The 23,794-nt window shown below is 46.0% G+C and overlaps 1 protein-coding gene across 2 annotated transcripts in view; it reads left to right on the forward strand.

Annotated features, from left to right (window-relative positions):
* Nucleotides 1-5,917, forward strand: part of MB21D2 (Mab-21 domain containing 2) — a 105,441-nt gene extending 99,524 nt beyond the window's left edge. For both annotated transcript variants that reach the window (XM_084801109.1, XM_084801110.1), the window contains exon 2: nt 3,085-5,917. In XM_084801109.1, coding sequence (XP_084657235.1) covers nt 3,085-4,349 — 1,265 coding nt within the window. In that variant the 3' untranslated portion in view covers nt 4,350-5,917. The remainder of the gene's footprint in view (nt 1-3,084) is intronic.
* Nucleotides 5,918-23,794: the final 17,877 nt, after the last annotated feature.

Genomic DNA, 23,794 nt, shown 5'->3' on the forward strand with positions numbered 1-23,794 from the left:
GGGGGGATGGATAGAGCTGGGCGGGGCTGGGGGGATGGATAGAGCTGAGGGCTGGGGGGGATGGATAGAGCTGGGCGGGGCTGGGGGGATGGATAGAGCTGGGGGCTGGGGGGGATGGATAGAGCTGGGGGCTGGGGGGGATGGATAGAGCTGGGGGCTGGGGGGGATGGATAGAGCTGGGGGGATGGATAGAGCTGGGGGGATGGATAGAGCTGGGGGGATGGATAGAGCTGGGGGCTGGGGGGGATGGATAGAGCTGGGCAGGGCTGGGGGGATGGATAGAGCTGAGGGCTGGGGGGGATGGATAGAGCTGAGGGCTGGGGGGGATGGATAGAGCTGGGCGGGGCTGGGGGGATGGATAGAGCTGGGGGCTGGGGGGGATGGATAGAGCTGGGGGCTGGGGGGGATGGATAGAGCTGGGGGCTGGGGGGGATGGATAGAGCTGGGGGCTGGGGGGGATGGATAGAGCTGGGGGGATGGATAGAGCTGGGGGGATGGATAGAGCTGGGGGGATGGATAGAGCTGGGGGCTGGGGGGGATGGATAGAGCTGGGGGGATGGATAGAGCTGGGGGGATGGATAGAGCTGGGGGATGGGGGGATGGATAGAGCTGGGGGATGGGGGGATGGATAGAGCTGGGCGGGGCTGGGGGGATGGATAGAGCTGGGGGCTGGGGGGATGGATAGAGCTGGGGGCTGGGGGGATGGATAGAGCTGGGCAGGGATGGGGGGATGGATAGAGCTGGGGGCTGGGGGGATGGATAGAGCTGGGCGGGGCTGGGGGGATGGATAGAGCTGGGCGGGGCTGGGGGGATGGATAGAGCTGGGCGGGGCTGGGGGGATGGATAGAGCTGGGGGCTGGGGGGATGGATAGAGCTGGGCAGGGATGGGGGGATGGATAGAGCTGGGCGGGGCTGGGGGGGATGGATAGAGCTGGGCGGGGCTGGGGGGATGGATAGAGCTGGGCGGGGCTGGGGGGGATGGATAGAGCTGGGCGGGGCTGGGGGGATGGATAGAGCTGGGGGCTGGGGGGGATGGATAGAGCTGGGGGCTGGGGGGGATGGATAGAGCTGGGGGCTGGGGGGGATGGATAGAGCTGGGGGCTGGGGGGGATGGATAGAGCTGGGCAGGGATGGGGGGATGGATAGAGCTGGGCGGGGCTGGGGGGATGGATAGAGCTGGGCGGGGCTGGGGGGATGGATAGAGCTGGGGGCTGGGGGGATGGATAGAGCTGGGGGCTGGGGGGATGGATAGAGCTGGGGGGATGGATAGAGCTGGGCGGGGCTGGGGGGATGGATAGAGCTGGGGGCTGGGGGGATGGATAGAGCTGGGCGGGGCTGGGGGGATGGATAGAGCTGGGCGGGGCTGGGGGGATGGATAGAGCTGGGGGCTGGGGGGATGGATAGAGCTGGGGGCTGGGGGGATGGATAGAGCTGGGGGGATGGATAGAGCTGGGCGGGGCTGGGGGGATGGATAGAGCTGGGCGGGGCTGGGGGGGATGGATAGAGCTGGGGGCTGGGGGGATGGATAGAGCTGGGCGGGGCTGGGGGGATGGATAGAGCTGGGCGGGGCTGGGGGGGATGGATAGAGCTGGGGGCTGGGGGGATGGATAGAGCTGGGCGGGGCTGGGGGGATGGATAGAGCTGGGCGGGGCTGGGGGGGTAGATAGAGCTGGGAAAGCCCCTGTTTGTCATCACAGTTTTGTAAAACTGCAGACTAGCGGGCTCAAGAAGGCCAGATGGATGTGCGCGCATCACGGGAAGATCGTGGCCTTAGCAACTGACTTCTCCACTTCTGGGAACATAGCAGATGAACCTCCACGCTCACTGGGCCGCTGAAGTTGAACATTTTTGAGAGAACTGGTGTTCAAAAATCAGCCTTAACTCCCGAATTCTAGAATTTGGCCAAACGCTTTCTTTTGACCCCCCCTGAAAAGAGAAGCTAATTTTAACTAGATGTGGAAGAGGCAGTTAGAAGGAACAGTACTGTGTGGCAGGCAGGGACATTTCCTTTCCTGGAGCTGGTAAAAAGTACTCACTTCTCCAGTCCAGCAGAGGGCAGAGGGAGGTTTAAGCTTCCCCGCCCAAGGTATGCTTTTTAACACCAAGTGTTAAGTGGCCATAGTTTTTCCAAGCCAGCAGAGGGAGAAAGGCGTTTTCACCTGTCTGCCTAAAGAAAGCTGTTAGAATCCAAAGCAGAACACAGTGGTACTTTTCAGACAAATTACCTCGAGCGTGTTACTATGTAACCCGTGTTGGTTATTAGATTGGGCCTGGGTGGTAGTGTTTAGGGGCAGCTTGCTCTTCTGTAGGCTGAGAAACAAAACAAAACAAATTGAGTCATTTACACCCAAGCGTAGATAACAGTGTGGTGGTGCCCAGATGCCAGCAGCACTTTGTTCCCAATCCATTTCTTAACCCCGGCACAGCGCTTCACTTAGCGTATTTATAGCGGTCCAAGTGACCACCCAGCAGGCCGCCCAGAGTTGTACACGCTGTGGCTTTGGTACCTCCGTGCAAGTGCCACACAGAAAGGTCAAATGTTGTGCTAGAGTTAGGAACACATTGTCCTTTGAGAGGTCTCTGCAGTCACACTGAGAACGTCTGCTTCAGAGAAATGTTCACGCTATGAGACGAAGTTAGGCAGCTGAGACTGCCTTGGCAAAACACTAGGCCCGACTTTCACGTGATGGCATGGAGAACGGGGACAGTATTGAGGAGCCCAGGGGTGGGGGCGAGGAGAGATGTGGATGAGATTTGTCAGGACAAGGTTGCGAAGAGTTGGAGCATTATGGACTCTCTCTGACCAAGGGAGAGAAGGGAGGGAGTGGAAAGCCTGCCGCTCCAGGGGATGACGTGGGTGGAGAAGGCTGGTTTACGGTGAAACTAGTGATCTGTCTGAGTCCATCCACCTGGGAAAGGGCAGACCTTGGTGCTGGTAAAAACAGTGGTTTTAGCTGGGTCTCTACAGCACCTGAGGTCTGGTTTTGTTCTGGTACGTTTAGTCCTTGGAGGCTGGAACTTTTTCCTTCTTACTGCCCGTGGCTATGTGCTTTCTGTAACAATGTTTTCTCTTTTTGTTTCCAGGCATGGTGCAAAAGCTAGATCAAAAACTCCCTGTGGCTAACGAGTATCTGTTGCTCTCCGGAGGGGTCCGAGAAGGTGTGGTGGACCTGGACCTAGACGATTTAAATGTCTATGCCCGGGGCACCGACTACGACATGGACTTCACCCTCCTGGTGCCGGCCCTTAAGCTGCACGACCGCAATCAGCCCGTGACGCTGGACATGCGCCACTCGGCCCTGTGCCACTCCTGGCTGAGCCTCCGGCTCTTCGACGAGGGGACAATCAGCAAGTGGAAAGACTGCTGTACGATCGCAGATCACATCAACGGTGCCACCAACTATTTCTTCTCTCCCACCAAAGTGGCCGACTGGTTCTACGACTCTATCAGCATCGTCCTCTCGGAGATACAGAAGAAACCCCAGAGAGGGATGCCGAAGGTGGAAAAGGTAGAAAAAAACGGGACCATCATCTCCATCATCCTGGGCGTGGGAAGCAGCCGTATGTTGTACGATATCGTCCCCGTGGTGTCGTTCAAAGGGTGGCCGGCAGTGGCTCAGAGCTGGCTCATGGAGAACCACTTCTGGGACGGGAAGATCACCGAGGAGGAGGTCATCAGTGGCTTTTACTTGGTGCCAGCTTGCTCCTACAAGGGCAGGAAGGACAATGAGTGGCGACTGTCCTTTGCCAGGAGCGAGGTGCAGCTGAAGAAGTGCATCTCGGGCAGCCTCATGCAGGCCTACCAGGCCTGCAAAGCCATTATCATCAAACTGCTGTCACGGCCCAAGGCTATCAGCCCCTACCACCTGCGGAGCATGATGCTCTGGGCCTGCGACCGACTCCCTGCCAGCTACCTGGCCCAGGAAGACTATGCAGCTCACTTTTTGCTGGGCCTCATTGACGACCTGCAGCACTGTCTGGTCAACAAGATGTGCCCTAATTATTTTATCCCACAGTGCAACATGCTGGAGCACCTGTCGGAGGAGACGGTCATGCTCCACGCCCGGAAGCTCTCCTCCGTCCGCTCGGATCCTGCCGAGCACCTGCGCACCGCCATCGAGCACGTAAAGGCAGCCAATCGGCTGACGCTGAAGCTGCAGCGCCGGGGGAGCACCACCAGCATCCCCTCCCCGCAGTCTGACGGAGGGGACCCCAGTCAGCCTGACGACCGGCTGGCAAAAAAACTGCAGCAGCTAGTGACTGAGAACCCAGGGAAGTCCATCTCGGTCTTTATTAACCCCGATGACGTCACAAGGCCCCATTTCAGAATCGATGATAAATTTTTCTGAGTGTTTTGTTGACTGCCCCGCCCACTCCCAGCCCCCTTCTTGGTTTTCTAAAACTTATGTACCGTGTAGTGTGGCTTGTGATTCTGTCGTTCTGTTTTTACATATCCAGCTTAACATTGGATTTGGTAAGAACAATCTTAAGTTTCCTGGTTCTGCAGGATGGTGCAGGCTCTGAAAAAGTATTAATACTATTTCATACTCTGCCTGGATTTTGCTGTTTGTTTTCTAGTTATTGTGGTTTTTTTTTTTTTTTTTTCATTTTACTGCTGTTCATTTTTAAGGAGAACTTGAGCCATAGGTGACACTGCCCATGAATACTCTTTCTTGCTTTCTGTCTCACACCCAGTGTAGATTTGTTGGTGGCTTTGGGGAAACACATTTCACTCTGGCATATTTGAACGTATTCTCTCTGGCGTTTGTTCCGTCTGTGACCTTGTTCTTCTCCCGAGTTTTCACTGCGATGGATATATGTGAGAGTCTTAAGGACCTGGGGGCCTGTGTGTGCTGGCTGCATTTCTCTCTTTGCCCCAGCAGTCAGAAGTAGTTCCCCCCTTTCTACCAGACGGAAACTTCAAGACAGAGAACGATGCACATTATGTTTCCGAGCAGCCTCATTGAATGTAATTGTCCTCGACTCAGCAAACATGGGATGGTTTGGAGGGAGGGTTTGATAGCTTTCCAAACAGAATTAAGGTTTCCAAATGTTAGTTTTAGTGTTTGTAATTATTTGAAGCCTTATTTAAATCCTGTTAAGGAGCAAACCATGCTAATTGTTATTTGCACTAATGAAGTCTTTGCCATTGTCATAGCTGCGCTGTGTGTCTCGGTGTACGTTAACATCCCTTCTGGAAAATGCAGTCGCTTTTTCATTCAGTCCCGTTCTCGTTTTGTCTAGTTCTCCTTTAACTGTGGGTCCCGTTTTACCCTCATTGATAATTCTGGTTCCCGCCTCACTGAAGAGGTTGTTAAAGCTTTATACCTGTTCGCTGACTATCATGAGCTAGGGGAAATGACACTGGACAACGTTGGATGTCTTTGTATTTCCTTTGGGGGTTCTACAAATTTTTTTTTCTTTCCCCCTTTCCTTTTATAAGGTCTCTTTCCTCTGCCGAGATCTTGAGGGAAACTGACAGGCTGAATTCTCCCCCACGTTGAAGATAACCATGTCTGTTCAAAGCAGGTTTCACTGGAGAGCAGGAACCAGGAAAAACCTAGGTGGCTGTGTTGGAATAAAGGAGTCCTGTTTTCTGACTGAAACGATTTTCCAGATTTAGGTGCTGTGGGCCGTAGGCCCCTGTTTTGGCGTGAACTCAAGGCAGACTGTGGTGCTTGAGTCCTGGTTGGGCCTGCTGATCTAGATGACACTGATGTTGTCTGCTGATGGAAAAGCCAAGCGGCATGGTGGTTTTGGTCTTGAGTGTCCAGACTCATAGGTTGGATTTTTAGCCAATTGGAATCAGGCATATGTGGTTTTGGAGTTTTGCATGGGAATTAATGTAATGCTTATAAATCATTCAACAATCTCAAGTCAAACACAAAAATAAAAAAGAAACATACTGGCCTTGGAATTTTGTTGTCATTATTACTTTGTAACCTCAATTTCCCCCACACCCCCCTCCCCACCACTACCCCATTTTCACTTCTTTCCTCCCATTTTCACTATGTAGCCACGTAACTTTAGCCTGGAACTCTATCTTTCACCCTAGGCTCTGAGTGTTGGGATTTCAAGTATGTAACAGCATACCCACCTCTGACATTTCTTCTTCTTCTTCTTCTTCTTCTTCTTCTTCTTCTTCTTCTTCTTCTTCTTCTTCTTCTTCTTCTTCTTCTTCTTCTTCCTCCTCTTCCTCTTCCTCTTCCTCTTCTTCTTTCTTCTTTCTTCTTTCTTCTTCTTGACCCCACCTTTAAATCTAGATGTATATATTGTGAGCAGCCTGCATTCTTTCCTCCCCATTTTCCTACTGGTGTATATTTATCCTCTCTACAAAATACAAATCGCATTAAACAGCTGCTTCCCAGATCCAGATGTGCTTCTGATTGGAGAAGCCAGTGGATACCAACCAGCATTTCCTTGGTCACAAACACTAACAGAGGGCCATCCAGTCCCAGATCTTCCAACTGGGGACATACCCTGTGCAGAGCTGGGACAGAAGCGCATAGCCCCCTTCCTGGATGTGGAGGGGGAATCGTTCGGGGCAGCATATCATCTCCCAGTCATGGCGGCCGACATCGGGTAGCACCACAGGAGATGGAAATGACAGCGTGAGTCCTCAGACCCTGGACCCGCAGGCCTCTTCTCTTGCTCGACTTCCTCACCACTGGTCTTTTAACTAGTTTTGAGTAAGGTTCAGTTCATCGCCATGTTTAATCAAGCACGCCAAGCTGAGCTACTTTGGTTGGTGTGTCTCTTCTTTTCTGGGATGGCTATGAAGGATTCACACCCTTGTAGCCTTGTGTTTAGAGCTGGCATATGCTACTTTCATTGATTCCTTTCATACTGTGTAGCTACTTTGACCATTTTGATGTACTGTATAGGTTAGAACAAAGTCGGGTGTACCGTTGATGTGGGCAGGCGTATTCCGGAAATCATCTCTATGAAGTTATCTATACGGCCAGACCATACCCAGAACCAGCATCACAAGTACAATTAGCCACGCTGACAGTATTGAAATGCTTTGCTTTCAGATATGACATTTCCCCCTTTTGCCACATCTGGTCATAGTGGAGAATATAGTATGTAAGTTTCACACAGAAACATGCAAAGACCTCTTTGGGTGTTGGTAATTTTTTGGCAACCTTTGCTTAATCCCCAGAATTCCTGTCTAGGCTGCAAACCTGAGTAGCTCTGAGGTCAAGGGGAAATGTATGGAATGTAAATTTCTACTTTCCCTTACACGTATCCCATTGAGTTTTTACCAGTTTGTCTTTCTGCAGTGGAGAAAATTGGCTCGTATCATCTGTACTTCAGATAAAGTGCCTTAAGGCTGAGCTATAATTTTAAAATTACATATAACTGATTTTTTGAGACATTCACATGTTTTTATTATTCAGTGGGCTTTTAGCTCTCTAGTGGAGCTGGGTCTCACATTAAGAGTAGATTTTCTTCTGCCTCCTGCCTTCTCTTCTGAAATGGGTGGTCTATAGATAAAAGTAAAAGTTGGCTACTTTTCAGAATTAATGGGGCCACTCAAGTTCAAGCACTTTCAAAGTAAGCCTGTTTCTGAAGTCACTTTGCAAATTATGTAATAGAAAATGGTGGTGCCACATGGCTAATTTTGCTTTGGGGTAGTGGTATGAGGACCAGGAGGGGACATCTGAGCCCAGTGTCAGTCCCTCCTCACGTCCACATCACCTTGTGCACAACTACATATTCTTTTCATGTCACCAATTGGAGGTTTCCTCAGATTGACTTTTGCAACATTTTCTGTTGTGATTCAGGATGCTGGTCACAACTCAGTGTTGCTTGTTTGGTTCAGAACCTATCTTGCTGAGAGAAATCTTCGCCCCCACCCCCTCTTTCTCTCAAGGAATTCAGCTTTTAAAAAGTTATATCCTTAAATTGTGTGTCTATGCCTGTGTCTGTACATGCAAGTGAGGATTTCTACAGAAGTGAGAAGCATCGGATCCCCCTGGAACTGGGGATAACAGGTAAGTGTGAGACACCTGATGTGGCTACTTGGTGTGACTTCTGCTCTTAAGAAAGAGCAGTAAGTGCTCTTAACCACCAAACCATCTCTCTACCATTCCCAAGGTATGAAGGTGTGTGTGTGTGTGTGTGTGTGTGTGTGTGTGTGTGTGTATGTGTATGAGCATAGTTGCAGAGAGTTAAGTCAGAAAGCATACAGTCCTAAAGTTATAAATGTATAAGGTGTATGTGATGCACAGAACAATTGGGTAGCTGCTTAGGTAGCAAACTGTCTCTGTCATCTTCTCATTTTGGAAGCTGTTAACCTCCACCACCTGTATACTCAGGTAATCAATCTTATTCCTTCTCAAGTCTCTGATGGGGTTGAAGACCAGGTAGTTTAGTTTTACAATTAAGCTTAGTTGTTTAGGAGTTAAGATGTGTTTAGGTCTAGATAGAGGTTTTAAGTTGAAAAGGACAAGATATGATACTGATTTACATTCAGAATTTTTTAGACTCACCAAGATAGAAAAGATGGTTTCTTTAAGGCTGCCAAATACAAATGCCAAAACAGTAATAATATAACATTTATATAATTCCTGGTTGTTCCGTGGTTCTTCTTGCTATAGGTAGTTTATTGTATATATGTGTAATAATATATATGTAAAAAATATTTAAAACAAAAAGGAAAAGAAGTCACAGGAGATCCTCAAAAGCCTCACCGAGAAGCAGAAACCAGATGCTGATAAGGATGTACGGCAGATGTCCTCTGAGTAGGGGAGGTCAGATAACGAACTGGTGCTCAGCTGCTCTAGGGTTAAACCATAGGACCAGAACTGAGCTGAACCTCATTCTTGAGCCAGGCTGTAAAGGAGAGCTCCCCCTGGAGGTCATAATGGTGAAATACAGGGCTGGGTCCAATTGGATGGATGTACTGGAGTCGGGCACAAATGGCAGCCTGGGTAGGCTGTATCAATGTCGGGGACTGTGCAGAGCTGAAGCTGGGGACAGATGTGAGATATGTGAGTCCCTTGAAGCACACACAAAGGAGTCAGTTGACAGGTCAGGGCCTTCACCGTCATGATTTTGAGTTGCCTCTGGGGTCTACATGAAAGCGTTGGAACCTTTTGCTTGGTGTGGCTTATTCAGTAAGTTCTCAAGCCTGGTCTTCCTGATAGGATTTTTAATGTGCTCATGCATCTAACTTCCTGTGGTAAGTTTATAGCTGCACCCTTTCCGCTTTTAAGAATAAGTTACTTATTAGCCCATACCTTATGGGAGGCTCTGGATGGTGTTCAGTGTCACCCTGCTTCTACATATGCACTTAAAGTCAAATGCTGCTTGTAAAATGGAGTTAGCCATGGCGAGGCACAGCCTGAACAGCCACCGTTTTACACAATATGGTAGCACAGCCTGGTGACAGCAGTCACCCAGACAGACAACGGTCTGTCTGTTTGGCATCCTCGCATCCCGCCTGTGCTCATTATTAGGGAACTAAGAAAGAGAGATCTCACTCTCTATATACCAAGTTGGAGGCTGGCCTTGTCCATATAAGACCCTTTCTCAAGGCAAAAATACATAACAGCCAAGGACCCAGTATTACAGGAGCCCTAAAATCATAATTCATCTTAAGCCTGGTGTCGCAGCCCACACGGGAATGTATTATTCAGATTATTCAATGAACTGTTATTCAGGTTTTAGTAAGGATTCAATCACCTAGTTTCCACTACTGTCAACTCCATCGCTTAGGTCAGGAGAAGGGGGTTAAATGTGAGCACATAAAATAAACCTTATGATTTTATTTTTGCTTCCATGTCTGTAAAATAGGGAACTTGAGGAGCTATTTTCTTCCTCACTGGCTTTTACTAGCTAACTTAAATTGCCTCAGTTTCCAAAGAAATCTCAATTTTCGATCCATAAACCCACTACTTTGCAAGCTTGAAGTCTCCGTTTTCACAGCACTTGTCCAGGCACCTTGGGGACCCCTGTGACAACAGTTCTTGTTTGATCTGTTGCGTTTGTAAGCCTGCTTAATCATCATAAAACTAAACACGTAGGTCTCAGTGTTAAGTATAGTAGGTAACTTGTTCAAACTTACAGATAATGGAGCACGGAGAAGAGTCATGGCTTGAACTCACTTGTTTATTTCAGAAATGTAAAGGCTTTAGAGGTGGGGGAGAAGGCTCAGTGTTTAAGAGCATGTGATGCTCTTACAGAGGACCTGAATTCAGTGTCCACCACCCACATCTGGCAGCTCATGACTACCTGTAATGCCAGTCCCAGGGGGCATCCAATGCCCCTCAGTCCTCCTTAGGAGTCTTCACCCATGAATGCATAGCTACCCCTCCACAAACACATGCACATAATTATAAATAAGAGTAAATCTTTCTAAAAAGGAAGCTAAAACAGCCTGTGTCATTATGCCTCTGGGCTTGGAGTCTAGCCTTACTATTTAGGATATGTTTGCTTATGTAATTCCTATGGACCTGCATTCAGATAACATAAGTCTTGGGCAAACTGTCAGACTGTTTTCATCAACAGAACATATGGGTCCCCAGAGAAATTTAATTTATAGCTGCAAGATCCAAAAGGAAGAGAAATGGCCACTTACATGAAGTTCTCGGTTGATGGAAGGGGATGGTTAAAGTGACCCTATAGTCACTGTAGTTCCTGACCTGAGAGTCAGAGGAAGTAAAATCAAAAAGTTTACTATCCACAAAACATCACTTATTTCAAGATGTAAGGGGAGAGTCACCTTTACAGGGAAAAGTGTAGTTGAAGGTCTTAGTTATGTTTAAGAGTTGAGTACATGTTGCACAGCTTTAATCCTAGCACTTGGGAGGCAGAGGCAGGCGAATCACTGTGAGTTCAAGGCTAGCCTGGTCTACAAAGCAAGTCCAGGACAGCCAAAGCTACACAGAGAGACCCTGTCTCAAAGAACAAAAAACAATAACCAAAAAACCCAAACAAACAAAAAGTTGAGTACAGTTGGAGGTAGCCAACAACTTGGTATAAAAATGAAAGTCGTGATTATACCATCTTGTATTTTTTAAATTATATACTTATAATCTTAAGGCTTAAAAATAGCATTAAAAAACAATTTGCAGGTCTATATTAAAAATATTGACACTAGCCCTGTCCTGAGGACACAGGAGCAGGAGAGCTGGCCCTGCTGTGATGACAGGCGAGCAGGAGAGCCGGCCCTGCCCTGAGGACATGGGCCCTGCTCTGATGACACTGGAATAGTACGACGGGCCCTGCCCTGAGGACGAGGGAGTGGCCCCTGATCCAGGGCTCTGAGTGGACCTCACCCCAACATCTACCCCATGTATGACCTGCTGGAACACATGAAGGGGCCAGGCCTGCAGATTCAAAGATTAAGAATCTCCTTGACACACCACAACAACGGGATATCTGACAGCAGTCCCAGTGAGGATACGGTAACGATAGTGTGGGCCTCAAACCAGACCCATGACTCGTAGCGATGAACATTTGAAAGTAAACATATGTGGACAAAAGGCTATACTGTGTGATACACTACAGCTTCTGTGACAAGAAAAAAAAATATTGAGACTATACCCACTCTAAAATCTTTGCCTTGACAATGCATACATCTGTATTTTTACATCTATAACTTTAAAAAATGCAATGAGGCTGGATGGTAGTGGCACATGTCTTTAATCACAGCACTCGGCGGGGAGTCACGTGGGGGCGGGGAACAGAGGCAGGCAGATCACTGTAAGTTTGAGGCCAGCCTCGTCTACAAAGCGAGTCCAGGACAGCCAAGGATACACAGAGAAACTCTGTCTTGGCAAAAACAAAACAAAACAAAAAACTGGAATGAGAATCCTAATCCAAATTAAAGACTGGGATACGGTTTTGATGACATCATACATGCTGGTCCATAGAGGGTTGACCTTCCTTACGATGACCATTGCTATCTTGAAAAAAAAAAACAGACTTTTGCTATTCCCTTGATTCTCCACACCACCTCTTCTTGGAAGACTTAAGGAGCTACCTGCTCTATTAGCCAAATATGTCCTTCCCTGAAGGACTGAAATGCAAAGAGGCTTCCCCTTTTGCTACATAAAATAAAGATTGAAAACATGGGATCCTTTGTGGGTGGTAGGCAGACACTTCCAAAATATTTACATGTGTTTCCCAGATCAGGATCGTGGGAATGGAAAGCAGTGAAAGAGGAGAATTCTTCAGTAGCTGGGAAGATCGGGGGAGATCGGGGGAGACTGGGGGAGATCGGGGGGAGACTGGGGGAGATCGAGAGAGATGGGGGAGATCGGGGGAGACTGGGGGAGATCGGGGGAGATCGGGGGAGACTGGGGGAGATCGGGGGAGATTGGGGGAAATGGCCCCGTGCACACTGCAGTTCGGAACAGTTGGGCCACCTGGATCACAGGTTGTTTCTTCCTCACCTATGTGACCTTGAGAAAACTGTTTCCCTTCTCTTTGTAAACTGAATGGTGAGATTTGTGGACCTCTAAAGATCCCACTGGGTAGCCCGCTGCTATGGACAGCTAGGTGTTGGCTGTAGAGGGCCCAGACAGAAGATGGACATGAGAAGATTAAACAATAGCAGTCTATGTATGACTGGTGGGTGGAATTTACAGACTCAGACTTGGGCTCCAGGTGAATTGAGGAAGGAAGGCGGTGACAGGTACCTCCCAGATCAGACATAGTAAGGGGAAGGCATTGCTTTATTCTTTATGATGGCATATGTTTTTAAAAATACCTTGTTTATTTTTATTTTATGGGCATTGGTGTTGTGACTACATGTATGTCTGTGTGAGAGTGTCAGATCCCCTGTAACAGGAGTTACAGACAGTTGTGAGCTGCCATGTGGGCACTGGGAATTGAACCCCGGGTCCTCTGGAAGAGCAGCCAGAGCTCCTAACTGCAGAGCCATCTCTCCAGCCCCAGAATATGGTTTTGGGAGCTCCCCCAAAGACAGGCTCATTATCACAGATACAAATCGCTTTCTCTGTACTTTCTGTATAGCTGTTCATGGCATCTTAAAAGCTATTGCTTATGAAAGGATTTTACTTGAAATTGGAAGGCTTTGTGACCCTTGAGTCATTAAAATATAGCTAAATCATTGACCTTGACTAACACACACATCAATTTTGTTCAATTTTATATGGGAATTCTAAAAGGAAAAAAAAAGTGCTATTGAGGTCATGTGACAGTGACTGGATTGTATATATAATTTACTTAAATTTGATTTTTACCTCCCATGTGTTCACCTTGTGGTGGAAACCTTTGGGGACAATGTCTCCCATCCAAACCCTGTGACTCTGACAGGATCACAGCATGAGTCTAGCTAGGACAATCCTTCCTCTGGGTCATAGTCACCTTCTGGCCTTCTCCTCTATGCTAATGTTTCTGGGAGGAAACCTGCAAAGAACAATAGAAGAACTAAAAAGAGCCAGGCAGATCCGAGAACCAGTTTCTCACCTTTCCAGACACACCCTTAGCCTGTACTTTGGCCCCAGTTGCCTGGTGCTTCCCTATGTTTGACCTTCAAGACTAAGTTTACAGCACAAAGGAGATTTATTTTCCCTAGAGGGACAAAGGGCAGGGAATGAGAGACAGAGGCAGAAGAGTGAGGACAGGGGACAGGAGGAAGGGAACAGAGAGCTCTAAAGTTTTTGCCCAGGGCTGGGAGTTGGGTACAAAGGACTACTTCTGGATACAGAGGAGAAAGATGGCCCATAGGGAAACTCCATGGTAAGATGAGGTGTTTAATTTTAATTGGGCATGTTAATTAAAAGGGGACTTTTTAAATTTTATTTTTTTAATCTGTAAAGGCATTTATATTTATTACATTATCTTAATTTCCACAGAAAATAGGGTACTAGTGTTTGCCTGTTCTTTCTACTGGTGCCTAAGTCTCACAACCGAAAATATAAAAGTGGGCTTTTTGATTGCTGTACTTCAGTACCTTGGCAGTCAGCCTTAAGAGGAGGAAGTGACCAAATAAGGGAATTGATCTTGGTGGCCAGCTTTAGGAATATAATCTAATGGTTTTCAGCAAGACAGAGGGGTTGGGGGAAAAGGGCCAGGCCTGCCAGAGCCATGTTTGCCAAGCTCAGGCTGGCTAGGGTCCCTTCAACATCTATGCCTAGTTTCAATCTTTATAGTCTTTTTAAGGTCACAGCCACACCAGGCATGGGATGAATTAAGAGGTCCCTCCCAAGTCTGTGCGTGAAATTACCTGTTTCCTATTTCACACTCTAACAAGATGCAATCTTTTGATAACTCTCAAACTCTTATGTTTCAGCTTCTTAATTCCTTCACACACTCCCCACCTCCCAGTTCCCCAAGACTTCTTAGAAAAAGTTGCCTTCTAAGCATTCCCGTTATCCCGCCAAAAGTATCTTGGCAAGCTCTCCGAGGTTTGTATAAGCACACCGCAGGAGCTGGAGTTTCGAGTGAATGTACAGTTTGTGTTTTCACATTATCTACTCCTCTTTCCAAGTCAACAATCACCGGTGTGGAAGGGCAAGTGGATGGCGAAGGGACCTTCTGAATTGCCTCTGCTTAATCAGTGGTTCTCAACCTATGGGTTGCAACCCCTTGGGGGAGGGGAGGCATTGAATGACCCCGTCACAGGGGTCGCCTACCAGATATCCTGCTATCAGATATTTATATATATTATAATTCATAACAGTAGCAAAATTACAGTTATGAAGTAGAAACCAAAATAACGTTATGGTTGGGGGTCACCACAACATGAGAAACTGTATTAAGGAATCACAGCATTAGGAAGGTTGAGAACCACTGGCTTAAGGGGTTCTCAGAACACAATGCCTTGGAAGAAAATGCTCCATATAGCTTTTTCCATCCTTGAATGAATTTCTCACAAAGCTGGAAAGGAGTTGGAGCCTCATGAAGCATCGTCCTGTTGAAAGGGACTTAAATGTGGGGGAAGAAATCAGCGCTAGGAAGTAGATCGTCACGCAAACATCTTTAGCCACGCGCACACAGAATGTAGTGTGCCACTAGCTTATTTGAACAAAATAAAAAAAAAAGAGCCTTCAACCTGTTTTTTTGTTTCAGAGTACTTGGCAAATGAAAGCAGCCATCTTTCTGTCTAGCCGCGAAACTCATCTGTCTCTTTGCTCTTCAGTCCAGTGTTGCCCAGGGATATTTCAGTGTGTTCCTTCCTAGTCCTGGAGGACAGAGTCCCTCACAGCATGGCGCTCATGTTCCGAAGAACTGCATTTATTTGCCTTACCTATGAGAATTTCCCATAGGAACTTTCTGAGAAAAACTGCATGTCTTTCAATGACCATTAAAAGGCAGGTGGTGAGATGGTCTGTAAAGGTATTCATTCCAGTCAGGACTGATGTGCAGGCCTACAATCCCGGTTGCTCTGGAGGCTGAGGCAGGAGAATCAAAAGTTCATGCCTGGCCTTGTAGTGTGTAACTTGTTTCCAGTTAGGAAGTAAAATGGGAAGTTGAGATACAGTTCAGTGGTAGAGTACATGCCTAGCAGGTGGGAGTGCTCCAGAATTCTCAGTGCAAATGTCAAGTCAATAGATTGGAGAATGAGGGCTGTGCTAACACTTCAATGCTAACTATTCACGTGACAGATATTCATAGAGCACCTGGTTCAAAAAGCCTGGGAGTCATTATATTATTATTATTACTATTATTATTATTATTGTTATTATTATTATTTTAACAAAGTTTCTCTGTGTAGCCCTGGCTATCCTGGAACTCACTTTGTAGACCAGCCTAGCCTCCAACTCAGAGATTCACCTGCCTCTGCCTTCCCAGTGCTGGGATTAAAGGTGTGCGCCACCACTACTTGGCAAGTCTGAAAGTCTTAAAGGAGAGCACTGGAGTTTTTGGTATACTAAAATGGGAAACAAACATTAGTCCTAGATGCTCAGATACAAAACTTAGCACTCATGGGAAAGTTTCATAATTTGAAAGATGAGTATCTTTTGGCACTAGCCTGCCAACTCAGGGTATCCCATGTTTACTACGGCTGATGTTTTGAGCCTAGCACCTCTTCACTGTGAATATGTTCCTGTCATATTTACTGTGCTCTCTGCAGTGTCTCTTTCAGGGAATATTACTGCATGTCAGTAGCATCCTACATATCCCACATGTATCCAAAAAATGTTATCTGCATCCATTGCCAACAACTGCCCTTTGGGGGTTAAAATTTCCTAAGGTTGAAAGCCACAGTTGGAAGTAATTCTAACTTACCTTCTATTTCCTTAAGGTAGAGACTGTTTCAACTTGACATCTGTCCTAGCCAAAAGTGAGTACACACCCAGCAAATGCTTGTTGGATTGCATTTGTGAATATGGAAGTACTGTGGAGCCTTTCCAGAGATGCTCCCTTATCATATTTTTGCTCAGAGATGCTGAAATGATTGTCAGCAGTTGATCAAACAACATTTTCTTTTTTAACATTTTCTTAATGGGTCAAATGTTACCAGCGGGTCCTATGACCCATACTCATCAGGAAGCAGCTCTTCAGGAAGTGGAGTGGGAAATTGGAAGGCTAAGGTTCCGGTCACACAAACACAAGGAGCTGAGTCTGACTTCTCAAACCACCACATAATGTTGGGTGTGGTAGCACACATGGTAGCACTTGTCTGTCATCCTGTGCTCCTATGACAAGATGTGACGCAGAACATGGGACTCTCTAAAAGCTCGTCAGCCACCTAATGTGGGGTATGCAGCGGTGAACAAGAGACCCTGTTTCAAACCAGGTAGAAAGTGAGATGTCCTCTGATCTCCATGTATATATGGTGGCATGCATACACCCTCACACATATACATGCACACTTATCATATATGCATATATATGTATATATACACACACATAAAATGTATGTATACACACATATACAAACACATACAAAGATTTAGCTTTTCCTTCAAGGAGCTTACAGTATATAAGGGGAGGTACTAATTATGAAGTTGGAAACATATTAAGTAGCAAAAGGAGTATTCTAAAAGGTTCAAATGACAAATCAGTAACAATTGAGGTGAAACGGTCAAGATGCTTAGGAAAGACTCGAAGTGTGCAGGAGGGCTTCAGAGGGGCCCAGAGGGCTGATGGGAATGAGGGTAGAGATAGAGGAAGGCGCATGTTTTACAGGTGGAGGGCTGAAGAAAACCTGCCGTGGCAGTGACACCAGTTTTGTAAGCACAGCTGCAGAGAACATGTCCTAAGATGGAGTGTCACTTAGTTTAGCTTTCCACACACAGGACATCTATATAAAGCAGTTTGACTGTACTTGAGACGCAAATGTTAGTTGTTGTTGAAATGACTACTGCTGAATCAGGGTCACACATGAGTGCTATTATGCTTTATTATTTTTGGTTGATTCATTAAAAAGTCAAATCTATAGAAAAGGTGACTTTCCAAAGCCATTCAAGGTCTAATAATAGTCACAGAGGGCAATTCTCATTCAAAAAAAAAAAAGTTCAGTCAGCCTCTGCCAAAAACATTACATAAACAAGAACATTTTTACAGTTACTATGTTATCAGTCTTCTGTGTGGTTGTGAAATTAAGAACATCCACTAGCGTCTGCAGAAGGAGGAAGAATATAAGTGGAAGGCCAGCCTAAGAAACTTAGTGAGACCTGTCTCAAAATAATACAGCACAGTACAATACAACAAAACCAATATAATACAATCAATACAATACAACAAAACCAATATACAATCAATACAATACAACAAAACCAATACAATACAATCACTGTAATATAATCAATACAATATAATTACTGCAATACAATCAATACAAAACAATACAATCAATGCAATACAATACAATCAATACAGTATGGTACAATACAATGATGGGCTGGGGATATGAATCACTGGATAAAATGCAAGTATGGGGATCTGATTTCGATTCCACAGTACCCATAAAAAAAGCTATGCACAGTAGCACATGCCTGTAACTCCAGAATTGGGGGATCAGGGGCAGAGTCAGGAAGACCCCTGAGGATAGCTGAAGAGGTGAGGTCTTGGCTTAGTGAGAGACTGTTCCACAAAAGAAAGTGGAGGACAGTGGAAGAACACATGTGAAATCTACTCTGGCCTCTACAAGTGCATGCACACTCCCTACACACACACACATACACCACACACACACACACACACATACACACACACTATACATATATACAAACACACCATCAACACCACTACACAAACCACATCACACACACACATGCACACCACAATGTGCGCGCGCACACACACACACACACACACACACACACACACACCACACACATTCACTCACCTCAACACACAAAGAGAGCAGTGCACTTTCCTAGCATGTGCACGGTCCAGTAAAAGAATTCAACTTCTACATCTCAGCAAAATATTAAAGATTGTCAATAGTTATGTTCATAAGAACATTTGAAGTTCATTGTTGATGTGACAGGCTCATAAAGCATTGTCAGTTTAATGGTAATTCTCAAAGCATCTTCTAATGAACAGTAAAATTAAAAACAATCTGTGTTATCAGCCCTGTTGTGTCTGGAAGATCTGTTTCCTTGGAGTCATCTGTCACCTCTTGCTCTTACACTCTTTCCACCTTCTCTTCCACATGGTGCCTTGAGCCTTGAGGAGGCTTGGGATAAAGACATCCCATTTAGGGATGACTGCTCCAAAGTCGCTCATTCTCTGTGAATCTCTCTTAGTTACTGTCTACTGAAAGAAGCAGCGTTGAGTCATACATTGATCCAATGTATGGTTCATTGGGGGTCATGTTAGCACTATGTTCCTTTGGCAAGATAATAGTAGTAGGTCTTCCTCATGACCTATCTAGTCCCAGGCTCTTGGCCATCTTAGCAGGATCAGGTATGGGTTCCATCTCACGGAGTGCACAAGTTCAAACCAGGTAAAATCCCAGTACGGATCTAACCCCTACTATCTCCTCCATTTCATCCCAAGACTCCCAAACATGTCTCCCCTGCAGATTCTCCGCCTCCTCCCTCTCCTCCTACTTCTTCTCCTCTTCTTTCTTTCTTCCTTCTTCTCCTCCTTCTCCTTCTCCTTCTCCTTCTCCTTCTCCTTCTCCTTCTCCTTCTCCTTCTTCTTCTTCTTCTTCTTCTTCTTCCCCTACTGAGAACAACTGGTACAGCCTATATGCTAATGGATGTGAGGCTATCCACTGATGTATATGAGCAGCCTACTTGTGGTCATATCCCCCAAAAAAACTGGCTCTCTCTCTCTCAGCGTTGATTCACTGCTAGTACATATTCTGCTAGGGTTTTTGTGCCCCTTGTACCACAGTGAGTTCGTGTATCCAATATCCATGTCATGTCTAGAAGATAGAATTACACACACACACACACACACACATACACACACACACTCACACACCACAACTTTATAGCTCTCACATTCTTTCCTCCCCGTCTTTGACAATGTTCTGCAAGCGTTGCATAGAGTGAGGTTGAGAGCGATGACTCATCTGTGGTTGAGCATTGAGAGTCACATATTGCCAGTGCTTTGACTACAAATGAATCTCTGCATTAACCACTTGACCCAGTGCATAAAGAACCTTCTCCAACTAAGGGTAAAAGATGCACACGTGAACGGGATAAAAATAAAGATTTAGAAGGCAGTTTGACAACATCACCATTTAGCAGAACAGTAGCTTCCTCTAGGGCCCATAACTGTTGTACTCATGGATTTTTAATACATTTTGAAGTTCCAGGAATGAAATGTCTCCTGTAGATCTGGCTGCAAACACAATCAGAAAGTGACTGGTTACCTCATTATCAGTCGTATCACTGCTGTACCAGGGAGTACATCCTGCCTGGTAGGTCAGTATTGTAGCATGCAGGAAACTGTCCTGGGTGAGACCACTGAAGTCTTTAATTCCCCAGAAGCCTGCATAGAATCTTTCTGTGTATCACTGTAAGATACGCTCAAAATATTTTAAAGGGCCATTTTTAACAGTTTTTCTTGTAATTTATATCTTATGGTGTTAAATTGTACTCTTCTCCTCACCCCCTTTGTCTTGTTCCCCCTTTTTAAAGCAGGGTGACTTTGTCTGGACTATTATAAAGAGCTCTTTTCTGGGGGGGGGGGAGGGAAATGTAATGACTCAGTGGCACCACCTGTATCACTACTGAAAACTGGTTTAGCCAGGGCAGACCCTCTGACGTGCTCTGAGGCTGCCTCCTGACTCCAAAAAGTACCAATTGTCTTTGCCTTTCGGTGAGCCTCATGCTTTGGTAGCCACTGTGGTTAGAGGCTTCTACTTGAGAGACAACTGGCTATGGTGTTTCCTGGCTTTGTCATAGAAAATATTTTTAGTTTTCTCACTTCCTTTGTTGCTGTTGTCCCACTGACCATGGAAAGGAGAATGGAATGATTAGGAAATGGCCATCTTTGGTTTCGCAGGAAACTGGTACTAGTTCCACCTCAAGACCTGGTTATACTACTCCTAGGCATATACCTCCTCCCCTCCACCCCCGCAAATGCTCCACCATACCGCAAGGGCTCTTGCTCAACTATGTTCATAACAGCGTTATTTGTAATAACCAGAAGCTGGAAACAACCTGGACATCCCTCAACTGAAGAAAATGTGGTATATTTATGCAATAGAGTATTACTTAGCTGTTTAAAAAAAATTACATCATGAGATTTGCATGCAAGTGGATGGAACTAGAAAAAAATCCTCCTGAGTGAGGTAACCCAGACCCAGAAAAACACTTATGGTATGTACTCACTTATAAGTGTGTATTAGCCATAAAGTACAGGATAATCATGCTACAAACTAAAGACCCAAAGAAGCTAAGTAACAAGGAGGGCCTAAGGAAAGTTGAATCTCACTTAGAAAGGGAAATAAAATAGACGTTGGAGGTGGTAACAGGGAGGGGACTGGGTGGGAGAAGGCGTGGGGAGGGGAATGTGTAGAGGAAGGGAACAGGGTGAGGATCAAGTATGGAGAAGTGAGGGCTGGGAGAAAGAACAGAAGTCGGTGGGGGGCATTTCTAGGATGAGCTGGGACAGGGGAGACTCCCAGGACCCTGTGGGGATGACTCTAGCTGAGACTCCTACCAGTGGGGGATATGGAGCCTTAAGTGGCTTCCTCCTGTAGTCAGGCAGGACTTCCTATGGAGGGAGGGGGAACACCAACCCACCCACAAAACCTTTGACCCAAAATTTGTCCTGCCTACAAAATGTGCAAGGATAAAGATGGTGTAGAGATTGAGGGAAAGGCCAACCAAAGACTGTCCCAACTTGAGATCTACTTTATGGGAGAGAGCCAACCCCTGACACTATTAATGATACTCTACTATGCTTGCAGACAGGAACCTAGCATAACTGTCTTCTGAGAGGCTTCATCCAGCAGCTGATGGAAACAGATGTCGAGATCCACAGCCAAACAGTAGGCAGAGCCCAGGAAGTCTTGTGGAAGAGTGGCGGGTGTGGGGGGGGTGTGGGGGGTTAGGGGGGATGGGGGGGTGGGGGGGGAGATTAAGAGAGCTGGAGGGCTCAAGCCCTACTCATACGTAGCAGATGTACATCTTGGTCTTCATGTGGGTTCTAACAATCTGACTCTGTTGCCTGCCTTTGGATCCCCTTCCCTTTCTTGTCTTGTCCGACCCCAGTGGGAGAGGATATACTTAGTCCTGCTGTGACTTGATGTGCCAGGGAGGGTTGGTACCCATGGGAGTCTTCTCCTTCTCTGAGAAGAATTTTGTTTTTTTAAAGGCCGTCTTGTAGCTCCTGCATCTTGTCCTGTCTCCTGTGTCTCAGCCTTTGTCATAAACAGAATCTGTCTTAGTTAGGGTTTCTATTGCCATGAAGAGACACCATGACAGTGCCTTACAGTCTCAGAGCTTTAGCCCATTTGTGGCGCGGAGGGACGTGGCAGCATGCAGGCAGCCTCGGTACTGTAGGAGGCGCTGAGAGCGCTACATCTCGATTCACAGGCAGCAGAAGGAGCCTGTGTACCAGACTGAGTGTAGCTTGAACATATGAGACCTCAAAGCCCGCCTCCACAGTGACGTATTTCCTCCAACTCGGACACACCTCCTACTAGCGCTACTCTCTGTGGGCCAAGCATTCAAACCCATGAGCATATGGGGGCCACGCCTACTCAAACCGCCACAGAACACTGACACTTTTGCTGAAGCCTGAAGCCATTTTAATGGTGATTACTGATCTTGTACTCACTATTATCTGTTTTGCCACCAGTACTTATTTACGTCGTCTGCCTTTCCCTCACTGGTGCGTGGTGCTGAAGAACCTATTACATCCTGATGGAGCCATCATATAGCTCAACGTACTATTCCCTCCTATTTGCTTCAGCTTGTTTATGGATTAGTAGCTAGATAGCTATTGTATTTTAGATATTACATGAAAAGTTTATTAGGTCACCATTTTATCTTTCTAAGCCCGATCTTGGCTTCCTCAGATATTTAAAATCTACTTTTTTCAAATGAATTAACTGAAATTTTTATATCTTTTCATCCCTTTCAAGAAACATGGAATGCCTACTCATTATATCAGTGTTTCAGTACAATTTTCCATTTTTCTACACAATTTTTTGTTACTGCCAATCTGACAGTCATTCTCGTCCTATTATGTATTTTCTGCTAGTTATGGCAACTGTAGAGGGAAATGTAATAGAATGTAAGTCCAGCCTTGCAAAAATTAATTGGATGGCCATTAAAAATTCATTTTCAAAGGTTTAAATATTAAGGATGATCTGTTCCTTGAACACTTACAGGAATTTTCATTAGAGCCAACAGGACGGATGCCATGATGTAGGAGGAATACACTGAAATTTTTAGAAAATGTTTTAAACAGATTTTTAGGGTTTTGGAGAAACAAAAGCATTTACTTACTTCAGTCTTTAATAAGCATTGCACGCCAGCACTGGGCAGCACTGGGCAGCGATAATGTGGAGGGAGGGTGTTCTTTGCATCCCAGCTTCTCAGGAACTCATTTTAACTGATTAAACCAGCAAATACTCTTGCTTAAGTAATGACAAAACTGGCGAACGAGGCCAGGTTTAAGCTGTTTTGACAAACCTTCCTTTGAGTTATCAACACATAAACTAATCCTGGTGGGCTGGGTGCTGCCCAGCTGTTCAAATGGATCATTAATTAGCTTTTGATGTGAGTCTCCACCATAATGCCTAAAGAGGCATTCTTTCTGATCTTCTTCCCAACCTAGTCTACCCAAGGCTCTTAGGCAGCATGGCTGGTGCTGGTTGGTACCTCAGGGGTAGTGTTTGGGTGGTTTGAAGATGTCTTGCTCTGATTCCCTACTTACATCACGCATGCGAGTCACTCACACAGCTCTTCTTCTGTTGTATGGAACACAAATTCACAAATATTCTTCCTTTGCTTTTCAGATTATCCAAGTTTATATGTAAAGCCAAAAAAAAAAAAAAATCGCTTCCTCTACAGTTGTCAAAACTGGAATCATCATGCTGTCTTTCTTGCAAAACGAAGCATTCAGAAACCAAGCACAGAGTGTGACACTGCAGAGTACCTACCTTTAACACATCTGTGCCAAAGCACAGGTGTGACTCACTACCTGGGCCTGGAAGCAGAGCATGCTCAGTAGGTTGTTCTCGGCCATGCGTTTCAAGTGTGCTCTGTGGCTCGCTTCTCATTTCTCTTAAAAATGTGTTTTGATAAACAGACATTCTTGCTTTTATTTTAATATAAAAGACACAAAATTTTCATTCTGTTTGTAAATTCCTTCCTGGACTCATGGGTGAAAACATTCTTCTACATATATTGCCTTGTAAACCCCTCCCCCCACTTTTTTTTTTAAAAGCATC

The sequence above is a fragment of the Acomys minous genome (genome assembly GCF_964271855.1).
Source record: "Acomys minous genome assembly, chromosome: 11".
Lineage (NCBI taxonomy): Eukaryota > Metazoa > Chordata > Mammalia > Rodentia > Muridae > Acomys > Acomys minous.